General features: G+C 45.3%; 1 protein-coding gene across 2 annotated transcripts in view; it reads left to right on the forward strand.

Moving 5' to 3' along the window:
* The window catches only part of OTUD3 (OTU deubiquitinase 3), a 35,598-nt gene extending 16,160 nt beyond the window's left edge, over nt 1-19,438 (forward strand). Inside the window, exons 4-9 of one of the 2 annotated variants that reach the window (XM_042996131.1) lie at nt 966-1,088; nt 11,050-11,181; nt 11,646-11,742; nt 13,188-13,372; nt 14,142-14,263; nt 14,383-14,470. In XM_042996131.1, coding sequence (XP_042852065.1) covers nt 966-1,088; nt 11,050-11,181; nt 11,646-11,742; nt 13,188-13,372; nt 14,142-14,234 — 630 coding nt within the window. In that variant the 3' untranslated portion in view covers nt 14,235-14,263; nt 14,383-14,470. Of the gene's footprint in view, nt 1-965; nt 1,089-11,049; nt 11,182-11,645; nt 11,743-13,187; nt 13,373-14,141; nt 14,264-14,382 lie in introns of both variants that reach the window. The other variant, XM_042996130.1, reaches the window with a different exon arrangement.
* The last annotated feature ends 5,805 nt before the right edge of the window (nt 19,439-25,243 follow it).

Consider the following 25,243-nt stretch of genomic DNA (forward strand, 5'->3'; position numbering starts at 1 on the left):
GATTCCGAAAAACTTGAGAGTTTCGGTGGAGGTGGTGGTTTTCTGGGGGGCATACCCGGGCTGGACCGTCACCCCATTCTTGTCCGGCTGTGCTCCATGGGAACATTCACAAAAGACTGCCTTGGGAGTAATGCCTTCAGGGTTGGGCGCGGTGGTAGTACAGCTGGACTACATACAATTTTGTTTAGAAATTGATTTCAGCGGGAGATTTGGGGGTTTGTTCTTGTTAATGTTTCTTAGTATGTGGTTGATGGAAGATGCTATTTTTGTTTGAATGATGGGTAGATGTACTGTGAAGCCAATAAAACCTAAATGTCTGGTCCCTCATTTTTATGGTCCCCTTTCAAGGTCTTGGGAGGAGTGCTAGCAATTTAATATTTGTAATTTTGTATTCTTTTTCTCAGAGCCCCAAGTTGTTTGAGCTTCAAGCTCAACAAATCTGCATCCTGGAACAACCCTGCCATCCTGGAAGGGGCCTGTGCATTTGAGGGGCTGATGGGTGCCCACCCCCACCCCCCAAACTTGACCTTATTTAACTTCATTGTAAATTTGCCCGACTTTTGATTATGTGTTTTCCTATGGATGTATTTCTGTATAGTTACCTATTAAGCACATGGAAGCATACTTACACGGCCACATGGGTAGGAGAAAAGAGAATTCAGAAATTGCCTAAGCATTTTTTTTTTTTTTTTAGAGAAGGTCTTTCCTTTATTTTTTCCCCACACATTAAATCAGAGGCTAAAAACGGGCCCACAGTCCAGGTGTGTAGCACTAAATCTCTTGTTGCAGTCACATACCTGTTCTTCCGGTCCAGCCCTCTGGCACATCCCGGGCATACCCTGAATTCGTGTCTGCATAGAGCCTGTTGGCTAGCCTTCCTAGACAATCCAGGTGGCGTTTCTCTCCCCCAGTAGACACCTTCCCCATCCTCGCTGGCATCCCTGTCCCCTTTCTTTTGCCTGCAGATTCGTGGCACCGAGAAGAGCAGCGTGCGGGAGTTACACATCGCGTATCGGTGCGGAGAGCACTATGACAGCGTTCGGAGGCTCAATGACAACTCGGAAGCACCTGCCCATCTCCAGACTGATGTGAGTGAGGCCTCCGTGTTCTTTTGTATTCTCAGCCCTGGTGAACTGGGGCAGGAGCTGCGTATCCTGCGGCTAAAACCAGGGATGTTTTGTGGCAAGTTGTCTTTAAGAATCTGTGGGCTCGATTAAAAAAAATTCTTTCTTCAGCTCCAGTGAGATTGATAGATAAAATTATTGGTCATTCTTCTGCTTTCCCTAATAGTCTTTGGTGGCTAGGATTGCATAAAATAGAATTTATATACAATTCTGAAATTACTTTTGTGACTTAAAATTAATCCATGCAGGGGCGCCTGGGTGGCTCAGTTGGTTAAGTGTCCAACTTTGGCTCAGGTCATGGTCTCATGGTTTGTAGATTTTAAAGCCCACACATCAGGCTCTCTGCTCTCAGTGCAGAGCCTGCTTTGGAACCTCTGTCCCCTCTGTTTCTGCCCTCCCCCTGCTTGTTTTCTCTCTCTCTCTCTCTCTCTCTCTGTCAAAAATAAAAATAAAACTTAAAAAAAAAATTAATCTATGCTTCGTATCTGAAGTTTGGAAAGTATAGAAAAAGTGAAGAAAATAAAAAGTGCACAGGGTCAACCACACTGGCACAATTTTTGTTACTGTTCTGGTGTTTTAGATATAGCTGTGTTTCCTTTCCCACTCTGTTCAATTAACATGATTCCATGAGGCTCTTCTCACATTATTACATGCTTTCTTTGTAATTTTAAAACATAAAGTGAAATCGCTCTTGCAGCGTTGTTCCCCTGCCCGAACGCAACCCGTATTATCCGTAGGTCATAAAATCTCCTGGAGATATTTTCTCCATGAAGCAAACGTGTGCGTGCACGTACACATATTTGGCTTTTGCTGTCTTTCCACGCACTCTGCCCCCGATTGTAAGCATCCTACACGTACTGTTGTGCGCGGTGCTTTTCAAACGGAAGGTATCTTGGAGTCTCACTCAACAGCAGTGCATAAGGAGCTTGCTAAACCGTGTTCAGTGGCCACACGGCATTCTGCTGCGTGGATGCACTGTCACGTGTTTGACCAGTCCCTTTGGCGGACTTTTAGACGGTTTTCACACTTTCGCTTTTAGAAGGAACATGTGGTGCCTTATATATACGTCTTTTCATGCTTGTGCGAGTCCATGTGTGGGATAAATTCCTAGAAGGTCCTCACTGCATCAGAGGACGTGTGTATTTATAATCGTGACAGGTATTGTGCAGGCTTTACCAGTTTGCACTCCCACTCTCCGCCTCTCCCTGCGTCTTCGCCAGCACAGCTTATCACATCTGCGAACCTCTGTCAGTTCCGTGGAAAGGATTGTTTTCCTAACAGTTTTAACTTGTGCTTCTCTTATTAGTGAGTTTATGCATCTTTCCCTGGGTTTGCAACCTATTTGTATTTCCTTTTTTTCGTGAACTGTATTCATTTTCTTTGCCCACTTTTTTCCCTATTCAGGTTTGTTTTTTTTTTTGTTTTTTTGTTTTTTTGTTTTTTTTTTTAGTGATTTTTAGGAGCCTTTATAAATTAGGGAAATTAGCCCCTGTCTGTGGCATGAGCTGCCAGTATTTTTTCACAGTCTGTCATTTGTCTTTTTATTCTTTCCCCACTGGTCTTTGCAGTGATGAAGTTTTAGATTTTTATGAGGTTAAATTAATCAAGGTTTTTGCTTCTGTTTTTTTTTTTGTTTTTTTTTTTTTACATGTCTTCTGGGTTTAGGGGTCATGATTAGGAATGTCTTTCCTACTCCGAGGTTAAAGAGAATTTTCCCATAGTTTATTTTAGTACTTTTGTGGTTTAATTTTTTCAAAAAAAAATTACACCTTGTCTCTCTTTGGAATTTATATTCATATAAATGTGTGAAGGTAGGGATCCAACTTTATGTTTTCCCTTGTGGTTACCTAATTGTACTCCAACCATTTATTTATTATATATCTTTTCCCCATTGACTTAAAGCGCCCCTTTTCTCATCTATAAAATTCTCTGTTTCTGGATGTAGATTCTGTTCCACTGGTTTCTTTGTTCATGTGTGTGTTGTTTTGATTAAGAGTATATTTTAAAATCTGGTGGAATTTTTCACTTACTTTCTTTCTTTATAATTTCTGCATATTCTTGTTTTTTTGTTTTATATATGAATATTAGAATAAGGTTGTCATGTTAAAAAGAAGTCCTGTTGCCTTTATTTTTATTGGGCTCTCATTAACAGATTAACTTCAGGAAAAATTGACATCTTTGTGGTGTTGAGTCATTCTGGCCAAGAACCTAACAAGCTTTTTTTTTTTTTTTTTTTAAATGTTTATTTATTTTTGAGAGACAGAATGCGAGTGGGTTGGGGCAGAGAGAGAGGGAGGCACAGAATCTGAAGCAGGCTCCAGGCTCTGAGCTGTCAGCACAGAGCCGGACACAGTACTCAAACCCAGATGAACCTCAAATTCATGACCTAAGCCAAAGTTGGATGCCAAACTGACTAAACCACCCAAGCGCCCCTCTCTGATTCTTTCTTTTTTAAATGATGGCCATCCTACCAGGTGTGCAGTGCTATCTCATGGTTTTGATTTGCATTTCTCTAATGACTAATGATGTTGAACATCTTTTCATGTGTTTGTTGACCATCCATATATCTTTGGAGAAATGTCTGTTCAGGTCCTTTGCCCATGCTTTAATTGTGATGTTTGTGTTTTTGTTGTTGAATTATAGGAGTTCTTTATATATTCTGGATACTAGATTCTTTATTTTTATTTATTTATTTATTTATTTATTTATTTATTTATTTATTTTTTATTTTTTAATATATGAAATTTACTGTCAAATTGGTTTCCATACAACACCCAGTGCTCATCCCAAAAGGTGCCCTCCTCAATACCCATCACCCACCCTGCCCTCCCTCCCACCCCCCATCAACCCTCAGTTTGTTCTCAGTTTTTAACAGTCTCTTATGCTTTGGCTCTCTCCCACTCTAACCTCTTTTTTTTTTTTTTTTCCCTCCCCCATGGGTTTCTGTTATGTTTCTCAGGATCCACGTAAGAGTGAAACCATATGGTATCTGTCTTTCTCTGTATGGCTTATTTCACTTAGCATCACACTCTCCAGTTCCATCCATGTTGCTACAAAAGGCCATATTTCATTTTTTCTCATTGCCACGTAGTATTCCATTGTGTATATAAACCACAATTTCTTTATCCATTCATCAGTTGATGGACATTTAGGCTCTTTCCATAATTTGGCTATTGTTGAGAGTGCCGCTATAAACATTGGGGTACAGGTGCCCCTATGCATCAGTACTCCTGTATCCCTTGGATAAATTCCTAGCAGTGCTATTGCTGGGTCATAGGGTAGGTCTATTTTTAATTTTCTGAGGAACCTCCACACTGCTTTCCAGAGCGGCTGCACCAATTTGCATTCCCACCAACAGTGCAAGAGGGTTCCTGTTTCTCCACATCCTCTCCAGCATCTATAGTCTCCTGATTTCTTCATTTTGGCCACTCTGACTGGCGTGAGGTGGTATCTGAGTGTGGTTTTGATTTGTATTTCCCTGATAAGGAGCGACGTTGAACATCTTTTCATGTGCCTGTTGGCCATCCGGATGTCTTCTTTAGAGAAGTGTCTATTCATGTTTTCTGCCCATTTCTTCACTGGGTTATTTGTTTTTCGGGTGTGGAGTTTGATGAGCTCTTTATAGATTTTGGATACTAGCCCTTTGTCCGATGTGTCATTTGCAAATATCTTTTCCCATTCCGTTGGTTGCCTTTTAGTTTTGTTGGTTGTTTCCTTTGCTGTGCAGAAGCTTTTTATCTTCATAAGGTCCCAGTAATTCACTTTTGCTTTTAATTCCCTTGCCTTTGGGGATGTGCCGAGTAAGAGATTGCTACGGCTGAGGTCAGAGAGGTCTTTTCCTGCTTTCTCCTCTAAGGTTTTGATGGTTTCCTGTCTCACATTCAGGTCCTTTATCCATTTTGAGTTTATTTTTGTGAATGGTGTGAGAAAGTGGTCTAGTTTCAACCTTCTGCATGTTGCTGTCCAGTTCTCCCAGCACCATTTGTTAAAGAGACTGTCTTTTTTCCATTGGATGTTCTTTCCTGCTTTGTCAAAGATGAGTTGGCCATACGTTTGTGGGTCTAGTTCTGGGGTTTCTATTCTATTCCATTGGTCTATGTGTCTGTTTTTATGCCAATACCATGCTGTCTTGATGATGACAGCTTTGTAGTAGAGGCTAAAGTCTGGGATTGTGATGCCTCCTGCTTTGGTCTTCTTCTTCAAAATGACTTTGGCTATTCGGGGCCTTTTGTGGTTCCATATGAATTTTAGGATTGCTTGTTCTAGTTTCGAGAAGAATGCTGGTGCAATTTTGATTGGGATTGCATTGAATGTGTAGATAGCTTTGGGTAGTATTGACATTTTGACAATATTTATTCTTCCAATCCATGAGCAGGGAATGTCTTTCCATTTCTTTATATCTTCTTCAATTACCTGCATAAGCTTTCTATAGTTTTCAGCATACAGATCTTTTACATCTTTGGTTAGATTTATTCCTAGGTATTTTATGCTTCTTGGTGCAATTGTGAATGGGATCAGTTTCTTCATTTGTCTTTCTGTTGCTTCATTGTTAGTGTATAAGAATGCAACTGATTTCTGCACATTGATTTTGTATCCTGCAACTTTGCTGAATTCATGTATCAGTTCTAGCAGACTTTTGGTGGAGTCTATCGGATTTTCCATGTATAATATCATGTCATCTGCAAAAAGCGAAAGCTTGACTTCATCTTTGCCAATTTTGATGCCTTTGATTTCCTTTTGTTGTCTGATTGCTGATGCTAGAACTTCCAGCACTATATTAAACAACAGCGGTGACAGTGGGCATCCCTGTCGTGTTCCTGATCTCAGGGAAAAAGCTCTCAGTTTTTCCCCGTTGAGGATGATGTTAGCTGTGGGCTTTTCATAAATGGCCTTTATGATCTTTAAGTATGTTCCTTCTATCCCGACTTTCTCAAGGGTTTTTATTAAGAAAGGGTGCTGGATTTTGTCAAAGGCCTTTTCTGCATCGATTGACAGGATCATATGGTTCTTCTCTTTTTTTTTGTTAATGTGATGTATCACGTTGATCGATTTGCGAATGTTGAACCAGCCCTGCATCCCAGGAATGAATCCCACTTGATCATGGTGAATAATTCTTTTTATATGCTGTTGAATTCGATTTGCTAGTATCTTATTAAGAATTTTTGCATCCATATTCATCAGGGATATTGGCCTGTAGTTCTCTTTTTTTACTGGGTCTCTGTCTGGTTTAGGAATCAAAGTAATACTGGCTTCATAGAATGAGTCTGGAAGTTTTCCTTCCCTTTCTATTTCTTGGAATAGCTTGAGAAGGATAGGTATTATCTCTGCTTTAAATGTCTGGTAGAACTCCCCTGGGAAGCCATCTGGTCCTGGACTCTTATTTGTTGGGAGATTTTTGATAACCGATTCAATTTCTTCGCTGGTTATGGGTCTGTTCAAGCTTTCTATTTCCTCCTGATTGAGTTTTGGAAGAGTGTGGGTGTTTAGAAATTTGTCCATTTCTTCCAGGTTGTCCAATTTGCTGGCATATAATTTTTCATAGTATTCCCTGATAATTGTTTGTATCTCTGAGGGATTGGTTGTAATCATTCCATTTTCATTCATGATTTTATCTATTTGGGTCATCTCCCTTTTCTTTTTGAGAAGCCTGGCTAGAGGTTTGTCAATTTTGTTTATTTTTTCAAAAAACCAACTCTTGGTTTCGTTGATCTGCTCTACAGTTTTTTTAGATTCTATATTGTTTATTTCTGCTCTGATCTTTATTATTTCTCTTCTTCTGCTGGGTTTAGGCTGCCTTTGCTGTTCTGCTTCTATTTCCTTTAGGTGTGCTGTTAGATTTTGTATTTGGGATTTTTCTTGTTTCTTGAGATAGGCCTGGATTGCAATGTATTTTCCTCTCAGGACTGCCTTCGCTGCATCCCAAAGCGTTTGGATTGTTGTATTTTCATTTTCGTTTGTTTCCATATATATTTTAATTTCTTCTCTAATTGCCTGGTTGACCCACTCATTCGTTAGTAGGGTGTTCTTTAACCTCCATGCTTTTGGAGGTTTTCCAGACTTTTTCCTGTGGTTGATTTCAAGCTTCATAGCATTGTGGTCTGAAAGTATGCATGGTATAATTTCAATTCTTGTAAACTTATGAAGGGCTGTTTTGTGACCCAGTATATGATCTATCTTGGAGAATGTTCCATGTGCACTCGAGAAGAAAGTATATTCTGTTGCTTTGGGGTGCAGAGTTCTAAATATATCTGTCAAGTCCATCTGATCCAATGTATCATTCAGGGCCCTTGTTTCTTTATTGACTGTGTGTCTAGATGATCTATCCATTTCTGTAAGTGGGGTGTTAAAGTCCCCTGCAATGACCACATTCTTATCAATAAGGTTGCTTATGTTTATGAGTAATTGTTTTATATATCTGGGGGCTCGGGTATTTGGCGCATAGACATTTATAATAGTTAGCTCTTCCTGGTGGATAGACCCTGTGATTATTATATAATGCCCTTCTTCATCTCTTGTTACAGCCTTTAATTTAAAGTCTAGTTTGTCTGATATAAGTATGGCTACTCCAGCTTTCTTTTGGCTTCCAGGAGCATGATAAATAGTTCTCCATCCCCTCACTCTCAATCTAAAGGTGTCCTCAGATCTAAAATGAGTCTCTTGTAGACAGCAAATAGATGGGTCTTGTTTTTTTATCCATTCTGATACCCTATGTCTTTTAGTTGGCGCATTTAATCCATTTACATTCAGTGTTATTATAGAAAGATATGGGTTTAGAGTCATTGTGATGTCTGTTTTATGCTTGTAGTGATGTCTCTGGTACTTTGTCTCACAGGATCCCCCTTAGGATCTCTTGTAGGGCTGGTTTCGTGGTGACAAATTCCTTCAGTTTTTGTTTGTTTGGGAAGACCTTTATCTCTCCTTCTATTCTAAATGACAGACTTGCTGGATAAAGGATTCTCGGCTGCATATTTTTTCTGTTTAGCACACTGTAGATATCGTGCCAAGCCTTTCTGGCCTGCCAAGTTTCAAAGGAGAGATCAGTCACGAGTCTTATAGGTCTCCCTTTATATGTGAGGGCACGTTTATCCCTTGCTGCTTTCAGAATTCTCTCTTTATCCTTGTATTTTGCCAGTTTCACTATGATATGTCGTGCAGAAGATCGATTCAAGTTACGTCTGAAGGGAGTTCTCTGTGCCTCTTGGATTTCAATGCCTTTTTCCTTCCCCAGTTCAGGGAAGTTCTCAGCTATAATTTGTTCAAGTACCCCTTCAGCACCTTTCCCTCTCTCTTCCTCCTCTGGGATACCAATTATGCGTATATTATTTTTTTTTAGTGTATCACTTAGTTCTCTAATTTTCCCCTCATACTCCTGGATTTTTTTATCTCTCTTTCTTTCAGCTTCCTCTTTCTCCATAACTTTATCTTCTAGTTCACCTATTCTCTCCTCTGCCTCTTCAAGCCGAGCCATCGTGGTTTCCATTTTGTTTTGCATTTCGTTTAAAGCGTTTTTCAACTCCTCGTGACTGTTCCTTAGTCCCTCGATCTTTGTGGCAAGAGATTCTCTGCTGTCCTGTATACTGTTTTCAAGCCCAGCGATTAATTTTATGACTATTATTCTAAATTCACTTTCTGTTATATTATTTAAATCCTTTTTGATCAGTTCATTAGCTGTTGTTATTTCCTGGAGATTCTTCTGAGGGGAATTCTTCCGTTTGGTCATTTTGGAGAGTCCCTTGCGTGGTGAGGACCTGCAGTGCACTTCCCCTGTGCTGTGGTGTATAACTGGAGTTAGTGGGCGGGGCCGCAGTCCGACCCGATGTCTGCCCCCAGCCCACTGCTGGGGCCACAGTCAGACTGGTGTGTGCCTTCTCTTCCCCTCTCCTAGGGGCGGGATTCACTGTGGGGTGGCGTGTCCCGTCTGGGCTACTTGCACACTGCCAGGCTTGTGGTGCTGGGGATCTGGCGTATTAGCTGGGGTGGGTAGGCAAGGTGCACGGGGGGTGGAGGGGCAGGCTTAGCTCGCTTCTCCTTAGGTGATCGACTTCAGGAGGAGCCCTGTGGCAGCGGGAGGGAGTCAGATCCGCTGCCGGAGGTTTGGCTCCGCAGAAGCACAGAGTTGGGTGTTTGCGCGGAGCGAGCAAGTTCCCTGGCAGGAACTGGTTCCCTTTGGGATTTTGGGTGGGGGATGGGCGGGGGAGATGGCGCTGGCGCCTTTGTTCCCCGCCAAGCTGAGCTCTGCCGTCCGGGGGCTCGGCAGCTCTCCCTCCCTTTGTCCTCCAGCCTTCCCGCTTTCCGAGCAGAGCTGTTAACTTCTGACCTCCCAGACGCTAAGTCGCGCTTGCTGTCGGAACACAGTCTGTCCGGCCCCTCCGCTTTTGCCAGCCAGACTCGGGGGCTCCGCTTGGCCGGCGAGCCGCCCCTCCGCCCCGGCTCCCTCCCGCCAGTCCGTGGAGCGCGCACCGCCTCGCCGCCCTTCCTACCCTCTTCCGTGGGCCTCTGGTCTGCGCTTGACTCCGGAGACTCCCTTCTGCTAATCCTCTGGCGGTTTTCTGGGTTCTTTAGGCAGGTGTAGGTGGAATCTAAGTGATCGGCAGGACGCGCTGTGAGCCCCGCGTCCTCCTACGCCGCCATCTTCTCTGTCTGGATACTAGATTCTTATAAATCTATGATTTGCCAAAATTCTTTCTGTCTGTGGTAGTTTTTGGTCGATTTTTTTCTTTTATATATATATTTTAGGTATAGAATTATATTATCTGCAAATAGGGATAATCTTTCTTATTTCTTTTCAGTTTTATACTTCTATTTTTGGGGGGTGGGGGGGCACTAATTGCATCTGCTCTTATTTCCAAAATATTGTTAAATAATAGTGGTATTGAAATCTTTGTGTTCTTTACTTTAATGGAAATTAAGCATCATTGTATGGATTTACCGTGGTTATTTAATGATACCTACACCGTGAAGCCCTCGGGTTGTTTCTGGTTATTCGCTGTTCGCGGCACTGTGGTGAGCACTCTTACATAAATCCTTAAATCCTTACTACAGTTGACATTATTTGACATTACTTCCTTTGGATAAATTTCAAAGACGATACACATCGCCAAGTTGTTTGGGTATAATTTTATAATTTTATAGTAGATCACTTTTTATTGTGAGGAATGTACTGCACACTGCGAGATTCTCCTACTTTTCCATGCAAACAAGTAGAAATTTGTCCTTCCCTATTTCCCATCTCTCTGTGTTGATAGGAAGCAAAGGAAGAAGGTGATCGGGCAGCCACGGAGGAATGATTTTAGCTTTTCTGAAATAAGCTTAGGTCATAAAAGCCTCGTGGATACCAAGTGAACTGCTCTCTGTGTCTTTAGAAGTTGGATCGGCAGGTTCCCTGGAGTGGGCTGGTGTGCACGTGGTGTAGGTGAGGCTGGATGAGTTGTGCTCACCTGTGACTGCGGCTGGGACAGGAACTTCACACCAGCGCTTGCTGGTGATCAGATGGGGCCTAGGGACACAGATGAGAGATGCATGTCTGTTTCTTCCAGACAACTTGTCCTGCTGCAAAGGCTCATCGGGTGAACTTCTGTCACTAGGCTCCCGGCTCTGGAAGTGGACAGACACAAATGTGTGCTGTTCGAGCCGGCAGTCCTTACCAGAATGTTGGTATCCAGAAACTACGTAGGAGCTCTAATGCCATTCGTACTGAACCCCTAATCTTGGGCCTTTCTTTTTCATACTTCTCTTGTGGTCTGGAATCTCAGTGTCTGGCTGAAATTGAGCCTCGTCACTGCTATTCCCCTAAGATTGTTCCTGGGATCTTTTCCTCATAAATATTTACTAGGATGATTTTGAGATTAGAGTGTCTTCCTGTGTTGAAGATTCTGAATGTAATTTGCTGGTGTTCCATGACCGTTACTCTTTGCATTTCCTTTAGTTTCAGATGCTCCATCAAGATGAATCAGATAAAAGGGAAAAGGTGAAGACGAAGGGAGGTGACCTCGACGATGACCTGAGAGATGAAGTAGAAGATGCCGTCCAGAAAGTCTGCACCGCGACTGGGTGTTCAGTCAGTGTCTTTGTCCTGCAGTAATGGCGGCTAAACACGCACTGCCGGGCCTGGTTCACCTGCCAGTCTTGTAGAGCCGGCCTAGCGTGCCGACACCTGAGGGGCCAGAATAGGTTCATGACCTGTAGGTTCATGGCCTGATTAGGTTCAGTGCCAAGAGCTGTTTATTCATTTTTCTCTTGTTTGCTACACTTTACCCAGTAATACTGCTCAGAATCCTAAGAAGTATGTGGATTTTTTTTTTTCTCTGACCAGTGTTTATGCTAGTAAAAGTGCAGTTTTATAAAGGAATTCATTTATATTGAAGGGTTATTTCTGGTGGCCAGCTTTATTGAAAATTAAGACCTTTTTTAAATGGAAAAGGTCTTCAGACCATGCCTCAGGTCTCACCGTTACGTCATTTTGTGTATGCGGTCGGTGGAAGGACGTGCCCAGTCCTAAGTGTTCCTTTGTTTCTTGGATAGGATTTTAACCTGATAGTCCAGAACCTGGAAGCTGAAAATTATAATATTGAATCTGCAATAATTGCTATGCTTCAGATGAACCAGGGGAAAAGAAATAGTAAGTCCATGATTGATATTTATAAGCTTTCAAGCTCATTACATTGGTGATTTTCCAAACATTTAATTTTAATCAAGTCACAGGTGGTAATTATACTGTCATCTGTTCATTCACCAGCAGTTGTTTATTGAGCACTTTCTACACGTGGGCACGATTTACTAGGTCCTAGCCCTGCATCAGGGAGAAGGTAATCTGGGGTCGAGGCGGGGATGGGGGTGAGAAGTAAATAAACTGGTATAATAAACAGATCGGAGTGGTGTGGGTGCAGGGTCCCAGGGGAATGCGTGAAAAGGCCACTTAACCCCGTCGTGGCGGGATGCACAGTGTCAGGAAGACTTTGTTCTTTTTGAAAGAAGAATCCCTTATGAAACCAAAATGATAACTGAAATAGAATGGAAAGAAAAATTAGTTACTTTTCTGATGGAAATATTTAGATTACTACCATCTATCAACTGGTGATAAATCAGAATTTTCTTTTTTTTTACTTGAACTGGGTTTAATTCTGTGACTCAGAAGAAGGAAGAAAGGATGTGGAGTCTCACTGTTTCTTCACGTTAATTGCTTAAAATGATTTCAATGCATATTGCCAGATACGTGCCAGATACTGTTCCTAGCAGTACAGCCGTCTGTGTGATTGGATATTTTATCATCCTCTTTGTATATTTGCTGTGCTTTCTTAGAAAGCCGTAAGTAACTCGGTCTTTGCGACGTTACGACAGTCGTGTGTGGTGCCTGTGCGTGTAGTGTGGTGTGTGCTTGACGTGTGGCTGAGACCAAGGAATTAAAGTTTGAACTTTATATAACTTTAATTAATTGTAATTGAATTTTATTTTTTTAAGTGTTTTAAAATTTTTATTTTATTTATTTTGATACAGCGAGAGTGACAGAGAGAGTGAGCAGGGGAGGGGCAGGGGCGGAGAGAGAGAATCCCAAGCAGGCTCCATGCACTAGCACGGAGTCCTTACGTGGGGCTCGAACCCACAAACTGTGAGATCATGACCTGAGCAGAAACCAAGAGTCCGATGCTTAACCAACTGAGGCACCCAGGCACCCCTAATTAATTTTAATTTAAATGGCTACAAGCGGCTGGTGGCCGCTGTATGGGACAGCACAGGTTTAGAGCCTGTTTCCTTTCTGGTTTTTGGGTGCGAATGAAAGCTTTCCCCCTAAAAACACATGTTAAAAAGTGGCTTAATCTAGTAAAACACTGTGCAGGTGGGAAGCCAATGATAAGGCTGGCTAGCAGGTTATTTTTCAATTTATCTTCCACATATTACCAATTATTTCCCCCCTGTATTCCCCATTGTATTGATATTAGAATTTTGCTTCAAGGAAACTTGCTCTCCACATGCAGGTAATTTTGGAGTCATTTAACAGTGTACGTTGTTACGCGTTGTGTAACGATCTCAGGTTCGTGATTTTAATAAAAGGTCTTTCTTTGGAAGATGCAGAGGAGAACCTAGAGTCCGGCGGCCGCGTGCCCAAGCCATGCGACCCTTTATGGGAGGAGGGTGGCAGTGGCACGAGAATCTTTGGAAATCAGGGCTTGACTGAAGGCAGGACTGAAAACAGTAAGGAGCGGGCCAGCCCGAGTGAAGACAACAAAGCAAATAAAAACCAACTCCCTAAGGTATGAAAAACGGGGCTGCATGGGCAGAGGGTGGGCTGCTGTCGTGCAGGGGCAGGGGCAGGAGCCCAGAGCTCATTTTAGTGTTTTCTTTTGATTTTTAAAAAGTAGTCATTGTAGAAAACAGGGGTGGGAGCATAAGGGTATATCAAGAAGCAGAACGAGGACCTTGCTTGTCCGGTTTGGTATGTGTGGGCATTAGAGGTATACCCTGAAATCCTACTCTGTGTGTGCACCTACAGCCTGTCTTCCCTGCACGGTGTCACTGTGTGCCTGCGTGCTTCCGTGGTAACCCACGTTGTAAGATTCCCTTAAATGCTGTCATGTTTAGTGGAAAACTCTGTGTATAAATCTTTGTATTTTGCATTACTATTTGTGTGTGTGTGTGTGTGTGTGTGTGTGTGTGTGTGTGTGTGTGTATAGAGTGCCAGAAGAGGAATGGACAGGTTAAAGGGTATGGATATTTGAATCTTTTTAAGGCTTTTTGATGAATTGTCAAATGCTTCCCAAAAGGGTGGTACATCCCTCTCCTGCAAGCAGTATATGGCACCATTCTTTTTACTGAATTTGGAATTTATTTTAAAGACTCCCACCAAGCAGTTCCGAGCTCAAAACGCAACATAATGTAAAAAGCCACAGGCAGAGGTAAAGATGCACTAAGCTTCTGAGGATTCTGTGAGGATTCCCTGGGGCGTTAAATTATGTAGAGAAAGGTGTCCGATGGCATGTCTGAGCGTCAGCTCGTGCAGGGACCAGGGTTACTCTTTCTTAGGTCACTGTGAATTGGATGAGGAGGAGAATGGAATTGATTTCATTTGCCAGCTCAGCGAGGGGACAGAAACTTCAATGGAAATTTGAGCAGTGATGGGAAATACGTCAGTTCTGGTCTGATCGGTGGGTTTTCTGTGTTCTTGCTGAGAGGCGGTGTGTGCCCCCTGTCTCCGTCAGTCAGCCCCGTGTCTGCCTTCGGCAGGAGGTCGCCGTGCGGGCAGCTCACCTGCCTTCTCTTTCAGGTCACCAACAAACAGAGGAGGGAGCAGCAGCGCCTGGAGAAGAAGAAACGACAGGAGGAGAGGCACCGTCACAAAGCCCTAGAGAGCAGGAGCGGCCACAGGGACAGCAACCGGAGTGAAGCGGATGCCAACACGCAGGTCACCTTGGTGAAGACCTTTGCCGCTCTCAACATCTGACTCCCCGCCCCTCGGGGAGATGTGAGAAGCGAGCGGAAGGTGGAGTGCCGTGTACCAGGCTTTCCGAGCGAGGCCCACCTCTCACAAAGTGAAACGCAACCCACAGAGCTCTCACACGAGCTCACGCACTGACTTAGTTTCCTTCAAGCTGCCTCTTTTTTGCGCAGACTTTTGTTAGTGATGTGTTTTATTTTATGGAAGTTCAGCGAAGCCATTCGTGTTCTGTAATTAAAATACCGAGTTCTAGGGTTGGATAGTTAGTCCAGGAAAAACCTTTTAAGTGTGGTTTCATTTGCCCCCAAAATCAGAGTTCAGTGACCCTGGGATTTTTCCTTAACACTGGGGTGAGGTTTGCTGTAATTGTTCATGAAGTAGTTTAGATTAATTGCTAGAAATTCAGAATGACAAGTTTCCTTCGTGTCTCTTTCATTTTCAAGCAGATATTCACATACGGGGTAGTTTATAAACGGTCTCCAACTCAGGAACACGTTTAGATTTAATTTTCTACTAATCCAAGTTAAACAGAAATTAATTCAGGAAGTATTTCCAAAGTAATAGGACATGAGAGGGGCTGCAGCCTGTAGTCAGGGTGGAGATTAAACAGCTGCTCCTTCCTGATTCTGATGTTCTTTCAGATGGGATGCGGGTGCTGTGAGTTTGTTTGCACTCAAGCCATATGATAAATATGCCCGACTGTTAATTAGGCCTGGACCTTGCTGGAGAAGCGATGACGTTGTTGAGTTTTTGGTACGTGTTGCGTGACAATCAGAAGGTGGCAAGTCACTGCTTATGATGTAATTCTGAGATTCTGATGGTCGGGACGGCAGAGGCCGTTGTTGTAAAGGGAAAGAAATCAAGAGATTCCTGAGTCTTAAGGTAGGGTCTAAAGAGTTCCTTGGTTTTGTAGGGGCAGAAGGTCTGGAAGAATAACTGAGGTTTTTCAGGTTCACATTTTAAGTGATGCGTTTTCTTCCTTGCTATGCTAGACTTGGATGCCTTCAGAGAAGTCATTTGACCTGTTGTTCAGTTTTCTCAATACTGTGAAAATGGACTCCCACGAGATGCTGTATCTTCCTTTCCATTCAAGCCCTGTTTGGGATTTTGAGGTTGGGAAAGCTCTCCAGCGCTCAAGAAATTGTCAGTGACCTAGGTTCGCCCAACAGGGCAGAGGCCATTGAATGACTCCACACACAGTTCTGATGTGGAGAGAGGTCATTCCTAAAACTGGTAGATGGATGTGAACTCTCAAACCGTAATGTATGAAGTGGCCGGTCGTGGATAGTCCTTGCCTTTTAGCGACCCGGCATTTGGACGAATAAAATCTGCTGAATCAAAAGGTAAATGAGTTACTTTTCCACTCAGATTTCAAAATTATGTAAGTTCCAGGGAGAAGGGAAAACCATAAAAATGTTTTGGCCGTACAGATGTATCATCGTCTGGGCTGGCCCTGGATTCATTGAATCGTCTTTATCAGCAGGTGATTTGTTTCCTTCGGTTGTAAGGATGTGTTTTAATTTTTTGTTTGTTTGGTGACTTTCTGTAGTTGGAACATCCATCAGTAGTTTCCTGGAATCTCTCTCAGGACATTCCCCTTTGGGCTACTTCCTGGTACGGTGCATTGTAGTATTTAGCAGATTTAGAAACGGGTGCAGCATTTTTTCTTTGCATGTTGCAGAGTTCTGAGTGTGAAGTCCAAACAAGTGAAGGGTCTCTGTCGCCTTACCATTTCCAAGAGTGTGAGATCCAGTGCTGAAGGATCTATTGTTCTCTTGGTTTTTGAATCTGGACCCCGTCCCGACTGTGGCTGATCTTTTCTGAGTGAATGCTCTTTCTTGTCTGTCTTGTACGGCAAGAGTGCAGGAGACGAGATCCTCTCTGCAAGAATTGAAATCATGTACCAGAAACTCAGCAGAATTAGGAGTCTGAAATAGCTTAAGGGTTACCCCTTGTCAGAAGCAGTAGAATTGCTTTATATACCTGGTTAATGAAGGTGGCCTTGGGCCCTACTGGGTTTTAGAAGTTTTACTAGAAGCTGCGAAAAAGTTACTAAGGAATATTGGGCACCCTTGTATACAAGTTACCAACTTCTGATAATAGGCTTTGGCATTTCTGGGGTAAAATAACAGTGGTTTTAAAAACCAATCATATGGCTTTGGTAATTTTCTTTTATTACCATTTCATAGTTTTCCAGTTAAAATTGGTCTGTGTTTAATCAGTTAATTATTAGGAACGGGGTACGTGCATCCAGCTTTAGTGAACTCTTCTAGCTAGGGGTTTGAACTTAAGACTTTCTGCCTCGGTCTCACTGAAGTGTGAGGTATGGAATCCATACACTTAGTTGCTTTGTAGGCATCTGAAAACTACGTTATCGGCAGCCTGAATGGAGGTGCAGACGTGGGTTTAGTTCTGGGAAGATACCGTCGGTGGCCGTGCCCTAGTATGTTACTCACGTGCACCCCATGTTAGGAGGCGCGTCTTTCCGAGTCTCTGTGTTACATCTTGGCTCTTAGAGGTTTACATTACAGCGGGTTGTCTCGGTAGCTTTTAGGGAGGTCGGGAGAAAGGGGACGGGGCAGTGGTCTGTAGCTGCTTACTAGTCTTATAAGCTGTATATAAAGGTTTTATGGATTTTAAAACGATTTTTTTTAAAGGTCAAAATAAGAAATAAAATCTTAGTGGCAACAGCTTTGTACTGGGGAGGTAGGTGTATTAAAACAACAAAGAACCATGTGTTCTAGATAACGTAGTTGCCATCAGGAGATATTAGAGAGATAGAGCTCCTGTGTATATTTAACCTTTCAGTAGTGTGAACATACGCTTTCAGGAGCAGAGCCTGGTCGAGGGATTGTGGCAGAAAGAAGGATCGTGGATGTCAGCTGAGGCTGTTGCCTGTAGTTTCTTTTATAAGCTCTGAAAACCCTCCCAAACCCATTCTGATCCCGAGGGCTTATGAAATGGGGTCTCCGTGTGGGGCAGCTCAGGTGGGCGCCACGGGAACCTTCGAGTAGGTCAACGGTAGCGCTCTGCCTTGGCCCACCCCCCGGGGTTCACAATGTGAAATGGCACGGTCCTGGGGCGGGGAGGGCCGTGCTGAGAGGGGGAGCGCCGCTCACACGTTTAGGTAGGTAGGTAGGTATCAGATGGACTTCGGCATTGAACTGTGCTCGTAGTGAGTCCCTGTCGTCCATGTGCAATTTCTCTCCTTCTGAGAAACTCTAGACTCTGCCTGGGTTTTACTGGGTCAACATAGAATGCTGTCAGTTTACCTCCGTGAAATGTTCGACTCGAATATGCAGTCGGTGACAGGAAACTTGGATTTTTGACAGAGTTGACTAACAGTCTTCCTGAACAAAAGGGCCTTTGTGGGAGGGATGAAGGTGGTTCCTTGGTGTCCGTGTGTCCCCTCTGTGGCCCACTCTGACTCTCATTTTGGGCAGACACGTAGCTCTTCACCTTCACCTTTTTACCTCAAGGCTCTGTCTGTAGCAAACATTTAGATTCAGAGCCTGACGCGCTTTTCTGTTTTGCCGTCTTCGTTATTCACCAAGTCGCCCATCTCAGCTTTCAGAACAGGTGTTGCTAAAACTCCGGGGCCTTCCGACAGTTGTTCTGAGGTGATTTAATGATGGCACTTTTTACGCGGTGTGTTTTCCTGACTCCAGAGCAAATTGTATTTTTCCACCGACACTGAAGCGAGGATCTTCTAGGTTGTGTATTTATGGCACATCTTCTGCTGTCACATACCAGAGGGGGACACGGACCACCCGCGTGAAGGGGAGATGGTGATCCCTGGTCGCAAAGCGTTGCACCGCGTGGGGCGCTCCCTGCGGGCCGCCGGGCCCTGCTCCGGCCCCAGCTAGCACTCCCTGTAACCTCAGGCTCTTAGCCCCCTATTCTGAGCTCGCTTTCTGGTCTCTCTAGCCTGGTTAGGGGTACTTCGTAGCTTGGAAAAATCTTTAGCATGTTTGCAGACTTCCTTCGCGAGGGGCTGCTGTCCGTGAAGAACATCCCCGTAAAAGCATGAACTTCCCGCGCGGTGGCTCTGTTTTCAGCAGGGCCTCCCTGGGATGCAGAAGTACCGCTCCCTGTGGTTGTCGGAGGAGGTGACGGTCCCTGGGCAGAACCGCTGTGATCTGCTCGCGCGCGTGTTGGCAGCCGGTGGGTCACCGTGACCGGCCGTCCGTGACCATCACCGAAGCTCAGTCAGAAACCTCAGCCTGTGGTTGGATCCGCTGGCGGGTCCCGCGGCCAAACCCTGAGGGATGCCCGTGTGGGGCTGCTCGCGTCTTCCCACTCTCGTTCGTTTCCCCTGGCGGGAGGCGCCCTCGGCCTCCCCGGCCACCCTTCCAGCAGCCTCCAGCAGCACCGAGCTCAGCGAGAAGAAGGAGGTTGCCTCGAGGCAGACTTCAGACCTGCGCGCGCCTCTGGGCGCGAACCCCCTGGTGAGGGAGGGCGGGTGTTTCTGGAGAGCACGGGGCCTTGGCAGGCTCAGGAACCTTCTCTTTTTTCTAGTTGCACTGTACTTGTTAGCTTCAGTCTGGAGATACTTAAGACCTCCATGGGGTCATGATCCATAGACTTAGCAAGTCTTGCCTTATCTATGGAGCTCGACGGGGAGATGTGTGACCACTGTCCGGTGTCCGTAGTTCCATTTCCTCGCGGTCGTCTCTTTCCACAGATTGTCTTCATCTGAACCATTGTATTTTATTTTTTTACCAAAGTACTGTACTTGGCTATTTGCAGTGTTTTCAAAACCAAATGTTTCCTTTTTTTTGTGTTTTTAATCTTCAATACTTGGTGCAATAGAAGCTGCAAAGATGTGCCACTTTATCTACGACGTGGGGTTTTGTACGCCAATAAATTCTAGTTTAAAGACAAAGCTTCGTGTTGTTTTTGCCGGTCTGACCGCCGTTCGCGTGCGTGAGCCTGAGGGAGCCGGGCAGGAAGCGGCCTTTCGGAGACCTTTGCCTGGAAGACAGGAGGGGACGGTCGTTTGGGGATCTCACCGAGCTCGAGAGAGCTGACTAGCTCTGGTGCACGTGAGCACCGGCACACGCGGGCAGAGCCGCCCGTCAGTGCTGGACCCTGAAGCCTTCTGCCGAATCCTAAGAACATCTCTGGTAATTTGGACTTGCCTAAATATGGAGCAGCTGTCTGTTGGCTTCCACCTTGGCTTTCTCCAGAACTCTGAGGGTTGGTTTGGCCCCATTTAAGGAGGAGGCACAGCCCTCCCCGCCGAGACACGCACGGACAGCTGTGACCGGAGCACAGACACCTGCCGGAGGTCCTCCGAAGGGGGACGGAGAAGGGAGAAGGGCAGCCGCAGGAAACCAGTGGGTGGGGACTCCACGTGTGCAGCCCACACGAGGGCTCTGGCCAGTCTCGAGGTCAAAGTCGGTACGGTCGCACCCCGCCTTCCGGTGTCCTTGGGCTTGTGGCGTTGAGACTCTCGCTCTCTCTTGTTCTGATTTTGTACTCGTCAAGCAGCCTTTGGATCGGCTGCACCAATACCTTGATATACCACTAGGTACCTATCCAGTACTACCCTGGAGGGCAGAAAACGTTCTGGCTACTGGCAAGGACATTTCCCCTTGGTCACTGTCCCTGTGTGATTTCCACCTCAGTCCACGACTGAGAGCTCCGGATGCACCAACACTATCCAGGTTCCGGGCCCGTGAGGCCTGGGCTCTGGACCTTGTTAGCCCAGTTTGAGAATTTTGCCGAAAGACCCTACCAGAACCAGAGTGGTGTCCCAATTTAGGATCTCCCTCAGCTGGAGAACTTCCATGGCCTCAATTCCATCCCTGCAGTGATTCTTGGGGGCCAGGGAGCCACCTGCTAGGTCGGGTGGTGGTCAGGGGCTTCCTGGCAGGGCCTGTCTGTCAGATGGCTGAGCCTATAAGGACAGAGAAGAGTTTGGAGTTCTCAGTCCAGGTGGGGAATAACTGAAGTTCGTTATTTGTATTTTCCTCTAGGCCACGGCACTGCTTACTCGGGGTGAGTGACAGTTTATGATGCCAGAGACTGAAATTCCATAAGGGGGAAAGTGGCTGTTCCCGTGTCCCTTTCTGCTAACTTCATGGTTGCCTAGGAGAAGGCTGGGTTGAAAACCCAAGTTTAAAGTTTCTTGTTTGCCAGACACACTACAAGCCCTTACCCCCAGCACGTGGAAAGTGTATGGGTGCCTTAAGATACAATAAAACTTTGTCATAGGATGTTCTGCACCCCTGTGGCTTTTATCTGGGCTGCTGGACAGAGTGGGCACTCAGATCATAGCGATGCAGCGGTTTAGAACTTGTTTGCTTATAAAGGATCAGGATTTAGAACTTGTTTGGTTGTAAAGGGTCAGGATTTAGAACTTGTTTGGTTGTAAAGGGTCAGGATTTAGAACTTGCTTGGTTGTAAAGGATCGGGATTTAGAACTTGTTTGGTTGTAAAGGATCGGGATTTAGAACTTGTTTGGTTGTAAAGGATCGGGATTTAGAACTTGTTTGGTTGTAAAGGATCGGGATTTAGAACTTGTTTGGTTGTAAAGGATCGGGATTTAGAACTTGTTTGGTTGTAAAGGATCGGGATTTAGAACTTGTTTGGTTGTAAAGGATCAGGATTTAGAACTTGTTTGGTTGTAAAGGGTTGAGATTAATCCTGCTACTTCATAGGTTCTGGTTTGGCAGAGGGAAACTTCCCCACCTTGGAGAAACTTGTCTGAACCTCCCTATGGTAGAGGGACTTAGATACCTCAAGATACCCTGTTTTGATTTAATTTATTCACCCATCCAGGCATCCAAGAATCCATCCAACTTGTACTGAACTTGTATGGCCTATGGGTTCTTATTTCTGGGCATAGCATGAGACATGGACCCTGTCCTCAAATAGTTTCCAGTCCTGGAGTGAAAGAAGACACGATCTCTCTCTCTGTCTCTCTCTGTCTCTCTGTCTCTCTGTCTCTCTGTCTCTCTCTCTCTCTCTCTCTCACACACACACACACACACACACACACACACGACGTAAAAGGAGGTACTGCTAACAGGTAGTGATCGCGTGGACTCAGAGGGAAATCAAGGAAGGCTTGGTTGAGGAAGTGACTTTTGCATTGGGCTGAAAGGGAAGATAGGAAAACCCCAGAGTGGGGGACAGAGTTTATTAGGATAATACAGTTAGTTTGGGGAAAGACTGGGAATTTCTTCAAATGTCTGTCTGACGGCTTTTGCTACCAATTCTACGATGAGGCGTACTTTTGCCCAGCGTGACCATCTTACGCCGTCAGGAGTTGACCTCTGTGCTGTGTTTTGACTTTGGAACTCACCACGGTAGCAGCCCTTGAGGCAAAGTGCTGTGCACAGTCTCTCCAGCCAGTTTTGCCTCATTTCCTCTATGGGACATCAGCTCAGGGCAGTGAAGGTTAATGACTTCCAAACATGTGTCCACTTAAGATAAATGAGCACTCAAAGCAGCGAGCCCGGGGGCGATTCAAATAAATGAGCATAGTATTTATCATATGTATGATGCCACTTCTCTGAAACAATTCCAGTTATCATGTGTCTGTGGCTTGAACGGAACAGATGTTTATTTAGCATGTACTGTGTGACGGATGCAGGAGGGGAGGCAAATATACAGTGACCTGGCATAGATGGGGCTTTCCAATGATGCTTCAGGCACCCTGAATAGGTTGTCTCATTTATTTTTACTTTATTTTATTTTATTAAAAAAAAAAATTTCAATGTTTATTTTTGAGAGACAGAGACATGGAACGAGTGGGGGAGGGGCAGAGAGAGAGAGGGAGATACAGAATCTGAAGCAGGTTCCAGGCTCTGAGCTGTCTGCACAGAGCCCGACGCGGGGCTCGAACTCACGAGCTGTGAGATGTGACCTGAGCCGAAGTTGGACGCTCAGCTGACTGAGCCACCCAGGCGCCCCGAGGTTGTCTCATTGAAACCTTCAAACCACCCTGTGAAACTGGTGGTTCTGTCCCCACTTTACACACAAGGGAATAAGTAACTGGCCCAAGATCACAGAGTGGTAGCAGAGATAGGATTTCAATCTTTGGCCATCTGCCTCCACCACATAGGAACCCCAAACAGGGACCCAAATAGCTGGGGTAAGCGGCGCCAGAAAAGGTATAAAAACATTGCCTGGCAGTTCAGAGGAGGGTGAAACCTCCAGCTGGAAAAGCGTCATGGAAAAGGTGGCCTTTGAGATGCAACTAAAGCGTGTGGATTTTCACATGCGAACAGGGAAGCTTCCAGGTTGAAGGGAGCTATTGTGCAGAGGGGTGAAGGCTGGAAGGCAGCGGGCGGGGGCAGGTTCTGCGAACGATGGAGAGGATTAGGAAATAAGATATGTCTGGATCGATGAGGCTGGAAAAGCAGATGATCCCGAGCTTGATTGAACGCCAGGGTTTGGGTGGACGATAGGAGCTATTTGATGGCTCAGGGACAGAGGAGGGACGTGATGGAAATCAAACTGGGGGAAGATGAGGCTGGCATCAGTGGACAGGATGGGGACCGGCTGGACGATGGAGGTCCTGAGAGTCCAGTCTTAGCTCTGTGAAAGCTGTCACTAGTGTAGAATAACTTGTGTCTGCCTGCCGGTTGGCCCCACGTCATTTGTCAAGGGACCAGCAGCGTACCCAGGCTTACCGAAGGAAGGAATGGACGTTAAGGCAGCGTTCGGTTCTCCAGCCGTGACACTGCGAAGAGCCCCAAAGAGGCAGGTGAATGTCCGTGAAGTCATAATCGGACTCTTAGGTTAACTCGGGAATTCCAATGTGATTTGATTTCTAATCACTTACTCAGCCAGTTACTTAATCAAACATTTCGTGAAGAGCTCTTGTTAGGGGTTAAGTGGGAACAAAGCAAGTCAGTCCAAAGCATGTCATCAGCATTGGAGAGGTAATCCAAGAAACATTCAGGTAACACAGTCCCTCCTCTAGCCTTGATAGAGCCCTATGCCTCATTCGTTCGTTCATTCAATGAATTAATAATCATAAAGCACTTAGAACAGTGCCTCGTAAATGCCAAGTACTAAATAAAGTGTTAGCTGTTATTGTTATGGCCATCATTCATTCATTCGTTCATTCATTCATAGAACATGAATGCTTATTATGTGCTAGGCGTTATTTCGCGTACTTTCACAAATGCCAACTTACCGAACCCTTGCCACAACCCGCCCGCCAGGGAAGTGTCATTGTTCGTTTGGCCACATGTCAGCGCTCTTTTAGATTTCAATGTGCACACAAATCACCCGGGGGTCTTGTTAACCTATCGATTCCGCCTTGGGAGGTCTGCGGTCAGGTCCAAGATTCTGTATTTCGAACAAGGTCCCTGCTCCCTGAATTTCGAACAAGGTGCTGCTGCTGTCCCGGGCCTCCCTGAGCAGCAGGTCTGGAACAGACGCACTGTTGCTAACTGGCTGAGCAGAGAGGTGTTGACCAAGAACCTGTGATCTCCAGTCCAGGGTTTTTCAGTCCTTTCCCTGAGTCTGCAGCTGGAAATGAAGTGTGTGTACGGAAACATACGTGGAATTTAGACCCATTGATTCGTTCACCAAACATTTACTGATCAGCGGGAACACAGGCTACACCAGGTCCAGTCCTTGAGTTCCACTTTCCGGATGGTCACACAGCTGTCCAGTCAGCAGGTGCCTGTCTCGTTGCTGCCTCACATCCATCACGCCCAGAACATGACCTCCCTCCATCTCTCCAAGCCCGTTCCCTCTTCCTGTGTTGCTCATTTATGTGGCAACGTCGGTCACTGTAAGGGCTTTGTGGTTATTTCTCAGCATATTTATTATTGACAATGCCAAGGAACAGCTTTCACTAGCCCAGAAGCAGTAGCCCCCACTGATGAAGAGAAATCCAAGTTTAAGCTGAATTTAGGGTTCCTCCTCGCAGCCTAACCCAGACACCAGAGGGCGCCTCAGGACCACTTTCCCCCACAAATGCGCCCTGGCTCTTTCCCCAAATCCCATTCATTTCTGCTTTAAGACCTGGTCTTCCCCGGAGTCTTTACCAAGGATTGGCGTCATTCACGGCGGCAAAGTGCAAAGACCCCCACTTTGTTTCTACTAACACAGGACTTCTTCACCTTTCAAAGTTTATGATGATCATCCCTTTGATTTCTTCCTGCTCTTTCCTGCCCTCAAAGTCTTGAAAGTTGCATATAAGCCATGAAAAGGATAGGAGTGAACACCTATTACATATCTGCTGTGAGCTGCCCCCCACCGTGTAATACCTTTTCACATGCTTGCCCGTTGAATGGGCACATCCCAATCCTGGCAGATTTTATCAGCATATTGTAGCTAGTGGAGATATTCTGTCCAATATTTAGGAGAATTTGGTGAAGTACATTGCTTCCAGGGTAGGCTGCATCCAACGTGGGGGGAATCCTTTGGGGCATTACATTCCTCGTGGGTCCAGAGTCAGCCCCATGGTGGCTGGAGGCTGAAGTCTTTCCTCTTCCCCTCCCTGTATCAGGAGGCTGACCCGGCCTGGGCACCCTCCCAGCGGACCTTCCCTGGCCACTCTAGGCTGTCCAAGGTGACAACCAGAGGGTCGGGTTGACATGGCCACAGCAGAGTGTCACTGGCTGCTACCACCTTGTAAAGACACAGAGACACGCAGGCTGGGCGTGAGGCCGCCCCCTCAGGTGGGACTTCCCCTCTCTGACCCCTGGCTGCCTCTCTG

This window comes from Panthera tigris, chromosome C1 (genome assembly GCF_018350195.1).
Source record: "Panthera tigris isolate Pti1 chromosome C1, P.tigris_Pti1_mat1.1, whole genome shotgun sequence".
In the NCBI taxonomy this organism is placed as follows: Eukaryota; Metazoa; Chordata; class Mammalia; order Carnivora; family Felidae; genus Panthera; species Panthera tigris.